General features: G+C 33.3%; 1 protein-coding gene across 3 annotated transcripts in view; it reads left to right on the forward strand.

Moving 5' to 3' along the window:
* LOC117173451 (testis-specific serine/threonine-protein kinase 1) overlaps positions 1–6,255 on the forward strand; it is a 35,891-nt gene extending 29,636 nt beyond the window's left edge. For all 3 annotated transcript variants that reach the window (XM_033362029.1, XM_033362031.1, XM_033362028.1), the window contains exon 7: positions 5,882–6,255. In XM_033362029.1, the coding sequence (XP_033217920.1) occupies positions 5,882–5,959 (78 nt within the window). In that variant the 3' untranslated portion in view covers positions 5,960–6,255. The remainder of the gene's footprint in view (positions 1–5,881) is intronic.
* Positions 6,256–11,706: the final 5,451 nt, after the last annotated feature.

Below are 11,706 nucleotides of genomic sequence, written 5' to 3' on the forward strand. Positions count from 1 at the left end.
TTCGGTCTTGGAGACTCAGGATGCTTCCACTGAGACGATTGGGCTTTAGTTTCGACGTCATAACCATATACCCACGATTCATCCCCAGTTATAACTCTTTTGTGAAAATCAGGATCATTATTGACTTCATTCAACATCTCCTGAGCGATAGTCACGCGATGGATCTTTTGATCAAAATTAAGCAGTTTTGGATCAAATTTCGCTGACACACGTCTCATGCCCAGAACGTCCGAAAAGATAGCACGGCATGCGCCAACCGATATGCCAACATCTTCAGCAACTTCTCTGATGGTAATTCGGCAATTTTTCAACACCATTTCTTCCACTGCTTGAACGTTTTCATCTGTTGTTGACGTGCTGGGACGTCCAGGGTGAGGTTCGTCTTCGACAACCTCTCGGCCTTCTTGGAACAGCTTGTACCACTTATACACATTTTTCTTACTCAGAGTAGATTCACCGTATGCAACTGTCAACATTTCATGAGTTTTAAAGCACTGGATTCCATTTTTCACACAAAATTTAATGCAAACTTTTTGCTCCATTTTTTTCGAAAGAAGATAATCGCCGAGCACACCAAACCCTTCTAACCTTTTACGCCTCTGCCAGAAAAACAACACGAGCTATATAGTCAAAACTGTGAACATGATCGTGACGAGTGTACCAACACATCAAAACAAAAAATTTAAAACTTGAATGTACGTATCCCGCGAAAATTGAAAAGTCACCTTACTTTTTGAACACAGATCGTAAAGTGTTTTAAGGAGTTTCAAAGGTTTTAAGGTAATAAAAAAGTTAATTAATTTAAAAATTATTTTTTTAAAGATTTTTAAAAATGGTCAAAAAATAACCTGACCAGTTTCAAAACAATTTTTTAAATTTGGAATCTTTTTTAACATTTTAGGAATAAACAAAGTGCTAAATTTTTGCGATCAACTGATCATTTTTGTAATAATTACAATAAAAAATATTTGAGCAGAGTGAATGACGCCTGAAACAGAAGACCTTGGCTACTAATAGAACCAAGTGGGGAACCTTACATAACGACTTTGTGAGGTTCTTCGCTTGGGGTGATTGCTAAAGAGATTGATCAGCAACCTGGATCGGAGCAGTGTTGCGGAACGAACGTGTTATTTACGTAAATAACACGAGAACTCTGGATCAATCTGAAAATTCTCTATCCCTTCTACACACTACTCCTTTTCCCTACCGAGTGAGTCACGTCTACCCCGAACGGGAAATGGCTTGATGGTGTAATAATAACAAATGTTCAATTTTGGAAAAAAAGATCTTCCAGCTCCGGTGAGAATCGAACACCACAATTAATATTGATATCGGGTCAGATGTGTTACCTCTAAACTACGGAGTTTTACACTCAACCACATATAAAATTTTAAGATTAATTGTATTCAGTTTAAGAGATATTTCATAATTTCATAAATTTTAAAGAGATTATATCTTCAAAATTTTTTTTTTCAATTTTCTGAAAAATTAAAGAAAAATTACACCAGAATTAGACTTATATAACCTAATTAAACAAATTAACCTGAAATATAAATAGTTATTACAAAAGGTTTTAATTTTTTTAAATTTGCGATTATTTTTTGACTAAAAAGAAATTTCCATTAAAGGTTTTAGAATTTGATCAAAATAATGGATTTCATGAGCACCTTAGCTTTGACTTTCCTAGATTTTTATTTTATATCATTAGAAATAAAAAGTTATTAAATATTAAGAGTTTAAAAAATGATTCGTAAAATTGGATGATTTTGAATTAAGAAGTGCCAAAGCAGAAATGTTAAATTAAATGCAATTTTGAGAAAGAACAATATTTCGAATTAAATGAAAGGGAATTCAACTTTTATTATTTCTAAATAAAAGCGTTTAAAATTAAAAAAAATAAAAACTCAAAGTGTTTGCAATTGAAAAATTTCAAACTAAAAATTTGAAAATTGGTCATTCATTGAAAGTTTGATTTTGAATTGAAGAATCTCCAAATGGAAAAAAATTCAGAGTACAATTTTGGAAAATAGACAATGTAAAAAAATTCGAAATTAAATAATTTCATCTTAAAAGTTAAAAAATAGGATAATTAAAAATAATAAGAGAGTGTTGAATAATATTATAAGGGGGTTGTAGAAGAGAAGAAGTAAAGGAAATTGAAAGGATTTCCCTACCCTCACTTCCCGACCTCTTATTACCCCTCCCCTCCCTCACTTCCCCATTCCTTACTTCTTCACAAAAAAAATATTTCTGTAAGTTAAGCCCTTTTTTAAAATTTATATATAACATGTTTCAAAATTGATCTCAAAAGAAACAAAATAAAAATTAACTTTTTTAGAAAAGAGAATAAAAGAAGAAATCTTCAAAAATAAGTTCATGAAATTTAAAATTACTATTTAAAATACTAAACTAACTAAAAAAAAAAGGATTATTAAAGAAGGAGAAGCCATTGTACAGGGGCCTTTTCATATTTCGCGCCTTTAAAGTTGCATTCGGATTGGCCATTCGGTCAAGTCCGTGCATCTTCGGATCAAGTTTATTACATTTTCCATGCATGCGCTCGAAACTTCAAGTAGATACAAGTGTAAAAAAATATAGGTTATGTTATGTAGTAATTAAAAATAATAAAAGTGTTTTATTAATAATGAAGTGAGACTTGTGGACTGACATGTAAAAGTGAATTTTCTTCTGTGCCAATAAAATTATGGAATGGCTGCTGAGTGACAAATACTATAAATTGGTAATAATATTGTGCGCTTTTAGTGGGCGAAGAGAGAATTGTATTTAACGCTTATTTGCGGCATAAAAAGGTATGTTGTGAATAGACTGGATTTCTTTTTAGTAAAGTGCATAAAATATTACATGCAAAAAATTTTAATTGACATTACCTGAAATTACTTACAGCGATTTCGGTAAAAAGGTGAATCCGACCATAACCTCGAAATAATGACAGATCGGCCCGGCATGTTTATTATACTTTCGATTGATTATTCTTTACGAAAGAAATGTTTTGTTGTTTCGTTTGTTTATTACTGACAGTGTCGGCATTAATAATTTAAAAAATAATTACCTAATAATAATTTAACAATCATTACTTAATAATAACTTTAATAATTAAGACATTATATCTGAAATTAATAACTGATTTCCATTGTTTTTTTTTCATAGATCGATCATAGATAAATTCATTTCAGGAAATGCGGATGGATTTTGTGCATTTCAGCTGTTTCAGTTCAATGAACATTATTGGAAAACCGTTATCTCTAGACCTTATCCCAAGACTGGGGATTGATCAGCCTAAAATTAATTCTGAGTCATTCTGATGATATAGGTGTATCAAAAAGATACCTCGAGGCAATTTAACTTGCCTTAATTTTAATTTATCAATTATTTAGGGATTTTTTCGTATTTCAGAAAATGTTTTCCCTGGACTTCATCTCAAAATTTGGTTTGATGAACCACTTAAATAAATTATGGACTCGTTAGTGATAAGATTGTATCAGAAATAAATCTAGACATACTATATTATTTTAGGCCGAGTAGATTTGAATTACTCTAAAAGATTTTTATTTTCTGATAAGGTACCAGTAATGTATGAATGTAACATTTAGACCTGATAAAATAGATAATTATAGCAAAATTTCTGAAAAAATTGAAATGGAAATTCTTGCCCAAAATCTCGTTTCTGCATTCATTTCTGCGTGATATCTTTTTGATACACCTACAGTGGCACCTACAACATTTTTCAATATTCTTCGGCTCATTTTGAAGCTTTTTTTTCACCGTATCAGAACAGCTTACGAGTATAGATCGTAAAAAATTTTTTTTCGAATTGCAAGAACTTGAAGTTGTAATTAAAAAGTTGGAAAAATTGAAATATTATTTTTAGTAACTAAAATATTTTTGTAAAATATATGAAACATATAATCATGAAGTCTCTATGTAATTTCCCCAAAATATATATTTATTTAACTTTTATTCTGATTTGCCTACAGGCAAAATGTTTTCAAATTTACCCAACTTTTTTATTACAACTTCAAGTTATTGCAATTCAAAAAGAAATTTTTTTACAATTTATACTCGTAAGCTGCTGTGATACGGCGGAAAAAAGCTTCAAAATTAGCCCAAGAACATTGAAAAATGTTGACTATTTCGGAAGTTATTGAAAATTTAAGAAAACATTGAAATTTACACTTTTTTTGCAATATTTATTTAAAAACTAGATAAATTGGCTTCACCCTGGGCTTATTTTAAACAGAATTTCGAAAACAATCTACCTTTTTAAGAGACATTTTTTTAGCTCCGGTATAATTAGAATTAAAAGAATTTATTCACTCATAAAAAAAGAGCTGATGTATATCATGCAAATGAATTAGAATGAATTTTAAAGGCTGATCATATGCCAGTTTGGAAATCAGATCCAGAGATAGCGATTTCGAAAATATAATAATTTCTAAACAAAAATGGAATAACAATTCTGGGCTAAATTATCTTGTCTAGATACACTTTTTAAATAATTCTATTACCAACGAGTCTCTAATTTATTTCAATGGTTGATCAAACCAAATTTTGAGATGAAGTCCAGGGAAAACATTTTCTAAAATACAAAAAAATTGCCAAATAATTGATAAATAAAAATTCAGGCAAGTTAAATTGCTTCGAGATATCTTTTTGATACACCTATATAATCAGAATGACTCAGAATTAATTTTAGGCTGATCAATCCCCAGTCTTGGGATAAGGTCTAGAGATAACGGTTTTCCAATAATGTTCATTGAAATGAACCAGCTGAAATGCACCAAATCCATCTGCATTTACTGATATGAATTTATCTATGATCGATCTGTGAAAAAAAACAATGGAAATCAGTTATTAATTTCAGGAATAATGTGTCACTTATTAAAGTTATCAATAAGCAATGATTGTTAAATTATTATTAGGTAATTATTATTTAAATGATTACTGCCGACATTGCCAGTAATAAACATACAAAAACACAAAGCATTTCTTTGGTAAAGAATAATCAATCGAAAGTATGATAAACATGCCGGGCCGTCTGTCATTATTTCGAGGTTATGGTCGGATTCACCTTTTTACCGAAATCGTCGTAGGTAATGTCAGTTAAAATTTTTTGAATGCAATATTTTATTCACTTCATTCAAAACAAATCCAGTCTGTTTCTAACATACCTTTTTTATGCCGCAAATAAGCGTTAAACATAATTCACTCTTGGCCCATTAAAAGTGCACAATATTATTACCAATTTATAGTATTTGTCACTTAGCAGTCATTCCATAATGTTATTGGCACAGAAGAAAATTCACGTTTATTTGTCAGTCCACAAGTCTCACTTAATCATTAATGAAACACTTTTATTATTTGTAATTACTACATAACATAACCTATATTTTTTTACACATGTATCCATATGAAGTTTCGAACGCTTCCATTGAAACAATATTACACAATCCAATTATGTGTCACACTATTAAGGCTTTGAATATTAAAATGTGCAATTTTGAAACATTTAATAATTAAATTGTCCTCACAATTTGGAAATTTTAATTTGAAATTATTACCGATTCAGGAGGATATCAATTATTGATTGGAACCTCCAAAAAATAAGAAAATCCAAGCCAAATATTTTCGAATTTAAGCTGTTGAAGGAAAAAAAAAGTTTAGTTACAAAGCCTAATAAATTAGGCTGTTTTAGAATTCCAGATTAAAAACTATAATTTAAAAATGAGTCATGGAAATTTTAAATATTTTAAACATTAAGAATAAGTTTTATACAATGTAGTGTCTTGTGAAATTGATAAATCAAAAGAGAAAACCATTTAATTAAATTAAATAACGGCATAATTTATTTTATTTTCCATAGGTTCAGACCCAACCGCTACCAGATTCAAAAATTGAACCAGAACGTAAAAAACTCTCTGGCAAAACCGTGAAAAAATAGGGCAAACTTTTTTTTTAGGTGAAACGGATCTGAAATAAGCGGAAAATCAAATTCCGTGCCCAAGAATGAGGCGATAGGATACAAAATCACAAGAAGTATAAATCAGTCGACGAACACAAAAATTAATGCAAATTGTGGAAATGAATCTGCAAAATCAACTTCTCTCAACTTACATAAAGGTAGAGTGATGGGATGTGTATTTAATATTTTATAGAACTTTTTCTTTTCTATTCCAGAATGTAAACATTTCTTTTGATATAAATTAAAATATCCTCTTTTAAAATCTGCCATTAAAATGATGTTTTATTTCTTAATATATATATCTTAACCCGTGGTATACACCATGGTTTACGGTAAACCGATGCGATTTTTAAACGATCTACCATTTTGTAAGGAGGGGAAGTTGGGGTCAAAATTGGAAAATGAGGTCAGAAAGAGAAGTCAACATTTTTCAATCAGGACTAAAGATATTCCCGGTGCACCTAACCCAGCTTTGTAGTCTTTGTTAGTAATCTATAGTTTGTATACCACGGTTTAAGAATGTTGCTCTTACGTGAAACGAGTGCGAATCAAAGGAGATCAAAGACACCGAAACGACATGGACATAGGATGTCGTAAAGTTGTTCCTAAAGATGTCACAACGATGTCGTAAAGACGTCGCCAAATTGTGTGCCCACTGGGTCATGTTGCCAAAACTGTTTGTCAATGTTCATTGCTTTGACACGTTTATCCTTTTATATACAATAGATTATGATATGAGTTTTTGTGGACATGAAGAATTAAAATGGAATTTGAATGGGAGAGGGCAGAGAGAGGTTATGTATTAAAATCGCGGAATGGGATCTATTTCATTCTTGGAAAATAATAAAAAACTGAAAAGAAATTTACAATTTGTTGAACTCTTAGGCAGAAAACAATCTGCCCGCTGCACGGGCACATTCTTCTCGCTTGCGAGTTTCACCGCCACATTTGCTTCTTGCGCTTCATGCTCGATAATGTATTTACTTCACCCTGCATGCTCGGTCTTTGTACTTCCCCACATTTCTGCGCAAACTTTCTAAAATTAAGGGTGAAAGCATAAAAAAACTGTAATTTGGTGATTGCGAATTGTCTTTTGTTAAAGCTCGTTCGGCTCTAACGAACACATTGTCATCACGTATCACGTGCTTCGCCCTCAATTATTTTCCAAAATGCGAACTTTTTACATTATGTTCAACAATATTATATCAAATGTATATAACATTTATTTTTGTACCTTGGCCCGTGATTGCTTATTTAGTCATTACAAAATACAGTACAAATTTTATTTATAATGATTAATTTAATATTTTTGTTCCTTATTTTGCTCTAAATTTTATTCTCAGATACCCTGAAAAATGTACCGTTTCAAATCAATTTATATTATTACAATTCATCAAATGCATTGGTATTTAAACTTACGTATTTTCATTGTATTGTTTCTGTAATTTAAAAAGTGCGTCTTCTATAAATAAACAATTTTTTTACTGAAAAAATTTAATTTTTTATTTTCAATGCTATTTTCTTAAGATTAAAACGAAGCTTAAAATAAAAACTAAGCGGTTCATAAAAAATGATGCATAACAAATTTGGAATTCTTTTGTGGGTGAATACATTTCGTCCATTTATTTTTTTCGCAGTTTGTGTCTTATGCTTCGAAAATGCATTTTTTTACTTCTTATGTTGATTTTTAAGAATAAAACAAAAACTGCGCATCCTATCAAAACGTGATTAAAAAGTTCTTTTTTTAATACACCATTTCAAAATGGAAAAAGTTGTTATGCCAGTATTAGTAGAGGAGGGGGGGCGGCGTCAAGTTTTACCCACATCTAATAATACGTTCTCGTTATACTACTTAGAAAGTTTTTCCTTTTCTCCAATGGCCTTCTTTGTAATAGTTACCTCCGGTAATCGATTACATCCTAATATCCAGTTCACCATTGAAATTGAATGAAACGGAAAATTGCCGTTCTCGGACGTATTACTCTCTAAATCTGAATTAGTAAAATTTTACTATTTGATAGTGAAATTTCACTAATTGAATTAGCAAGAAGTAGGTCACTACGAATTAGTGAAGAACTACTAATTCAATTAGTGAAAATATTTTACTAAATCAATGAGTGAAATTTCACTACGCAAATAGTGGTTTTGAAAAGTAAAGTATCTATTATAAATAGTGGAAAATCACTAATCAAGTAGTCAAAATCACAGTTGCACAGTGAAATAAAATATTTGCTGGAGTCAACCAATAACCCCGACAGTAAACTATATTACAAGACAAGTTATAGAAGTAAACTACAATATATATTTTAAAATTAAATTAATTTATGTTGCTACTGTACTTACTAAGAAAAATCTCAATTCAGCTGAATTTCATAACCTCAAAACGAACACAGCGCTCATGTTCTGTAGCAAATGTTTTCGTCTCGATATACATATCGCCACATAATGACGACACTATTCACTGAGAAACTACACGAAAGTATAATAAACTGGAAAATATTACTAACCTGTGCTTTAAAATTTTTTGACGCGCGTAGAAAGAAAAATGATGCAAGCTGACAAATGTAAACGATGTAAACGAGACCTGAACGCGAGTTGGCGCGAGTCCACCATTAGCCGCGATTATGTGATCACGGCGTCGATTTCGACTTCACTAATTAAATAGTGAATTAAACTAGTAAATAATAGTGAAATATAATCCACTAATTGGAAATAATGAAATTATCACTAATTTTACAGTTGGAAACCACTAATTCAATAGTGAAAAGTTAAAAAATCACTATTTCAGGAGTGAATCATTCAATCACTAATTCAATTAGTGAAACTTTCACAATTTCAAATTTAGAGAGTAGTTTACAAAAGATCTGATAATACATTAGGTCATTAGGACATGAAGTTTACGGAAAACCCACCCATACAAACAGATACCTACATGCCTCCTCCCACCACCACTGATTTAAAAAACAATGGGTCATCAACTCCCTTATATACAGAGCAATTCGCAATTCGCATTTGCGAATAAAGAACAATATAATTAGAGATCAAAACATAAAAAAGGACTTACGCACTGACTATGAATCAATTAACACATTCACTATAGGTTTTGACTTGATCAATAAAGAACCGTCTTACGCTATAAATAAACGCAAAGGTTGGAACATATTAAAATTAAGAAATCCAACACTTTCCCTTGAAACAACCTTTGGATAAACAATTTACACCTTAGGTAGTCCTAATAAACAAAGATATTGCTCATGTTTAGGCCTGGTTAAAGCCTTGGTTAGAGCATCAGATGCCACGTGCTCCAAGACCACTTGACCCCTTGTTTTCAACAAACAATTTTGTTGACTTGACACCTGTTGTCCCGAGTTCCATCAGAAATTTGCATCTGGTGAAGGGACGCCTGTCATCTATGGATCCTCCTCAATCATTGAATCGACTAAAGACACTTGTCTCGTGAGCTAAATCTGGACGTCGTTACCTGTTGCCCCGTAAACTTTCCCTGGTCTACCAGGTCGTCCAGTGTGCACCTTACGTGGCCTACCTCGTCTTGGTGCAGCCGCAGGAGCTGGAACATCGAATCCAAGGAAATACTCGCCTTCCAAAGAATTTTCTTCATCGTAGTAATCCTCATAATTGGGAATCACTTGCACGTCCTCGATGACCGAATGATCGGAGTCATGAATGTTGCAGAGATCAACTTTGCAACGGGTTCGTCGCATTCTGTTTCGTCAGAATCACTTGATGATTATTGCTGAAAGAAACTCTTTCGGACGAAAATCCTTAGAATCCTCGGTCGAACGGATCATAGTTTCCTCCAAGAAAATGACATCCCTAGGTGTGTTGACCTTCCTTTTATCCTTCAGCCAAACACGGTACACCTTGCATTCCGCGCTGTAGCCTAGAAAACTTCCTTCTTCTGATCGCGACTCGATTTTTCCTAAACCTGGTGACCTGTCCTTTATTAACACTTCACTAACGCAGCGTCTGAAGTATGACACATCTGGAGGCTTCCCAAACCAAGCTTCGTATGTCGTCTTTCCGTTAAGCTTTTTAGAAGGTGTTCTATTGCGGACGTAATTCGCTGTATTGACAGCCTCTGTCTAGAACGTTGCTGATAATCTTGACTCTATCAAGAGACATCTTGCTGTGTCCATCAGTGTTATGTTACACCTTTTAGAAACTTCGTTCTGCTATGGATTTTAGGTATTATTCCGTGCTTCTTGAGTAATGCGTTGAAACTTTTATGGGTATACTCCTTTCTGTCACCTGTTTCTAAGACTTTGATTTGAGTCTCCAGCTGCGTTCTCACAAGTGCTCTGAAGTTTTCAAATTCACCCATTGCTTCACTCTCGTGACTAAGGAATTTAACCTCTCACCACCTACATGAATCGTCGGTAAATGTGACGAAATAGTTTTTCTTTCCTAGCCGCGGCGACTGCTTCGGAAATCTTACACTCGGGGACGTCTCGATCTCGAAAATAATATAATTCCTTGTCACGTTTCGCAGTAAGCAACACTTTCTCATCTTGATCAACTACTTTGGCCTTGGTGCTTGTGAAAATGACTTTGTAATCTACATCGGTTAGTTTTCCCACAAAGGCAAGCTTTGTACGTAAATCTGGAACGTACAAGGCGTCGCGAAATTTTACCGCTTTTCTCGTGCTGTCGACTTCCATCACAGATGAGGCGACACTTTTTCGCAGTATTTCCGTAGATGCACTGCTAACTAGATTAACTTTTCCCCGATTACAATTTTTATTAATTTCCGCGAACAATTCGATGTCATTGCACATATGAGATTACTACCGCTATCGAGATAACAACCGTCAAATTTCGCAGCATTTCTGATTATAAATATTTTGTCTTTTGACAGATCCAACACTGTGAACATAGACAAAGCTTCCTCGGAATCTTTAGCGTTTGAGGTTTCTGTTGGCTTTTTCGCTGTCTTGCAGTTTTTCACCTGATATCAAACTTTATCGCACTTGAAACACTTGATGTTAGAATCCTTCTTTATTGGGTCACCTTTTCTGTTGCCCAACTTTTTCGCGGCCATCGCGTGTTGAACCGGATTGCAAATTGTATCGTTACGCGTCTCGAATTCTTCCGCGACCTTGATTCTAAGTGTTTACAAAAACGGCAGTTCATCACGTGATGATATGGCACACCTAAAATTCGCGAAACTGTTTCGTAAACTGTGCAGAAGCATCGGGGTTAGTAAATCCTTGTTGATTTCAACCTCTAGCTCTGCCAACTTGTCGAATGTCAAAGAAAAATCGAGAATGTTCCCGTGCGTCGCCGTCATCTTGCATCTTTATGGACATCAAATGATTCAATAGTGCAGCTTTCCATGCCCTCCCATGCACTTACAGCTCGCTGAGATGCTGCATCACCAGGAATCACTTCGGGCTTCACTTTACTACCACTTACGTAACCCCAAGCGTCATTCTTTATTAGAACTGCACGCATTTGGATTTTCCAAGTGTCGTAGTTTTCCTTTTTGAAAACTTCAAATCTCACACCGGTTGCACTCATCTTTATTTCGATGTACTATCGAACTTTCGCTAACAGACACGTCAAAATGAACCCGAACTGTGACTTGCCAAATTTTATGTTTCTAGAGATGCACCTGAGCCCATAAGTTGTTAGCAATGTTCAGGGGACGTGAAAAAACAAAGAAACATCGTATGCGATAAATAAATGCTGAGGTTGTAACACATTTA

Source organism: Belonocnema kinseyi, chromosome 5 (genome assembly GCF_010883055.1).
Source record: "Belonocnema kinseyi isolate 2016_QV_RU_SX_M_011 chromosome 5, B_treatae_v1, whole genome shotgun sequence".
Lineage (NCBI taxonomy): Eukaryota > Metazoa > Arthropoda > Insecta > Hymenoptera > Cynipidae > Belonocnema > Belonocnema kinseyi.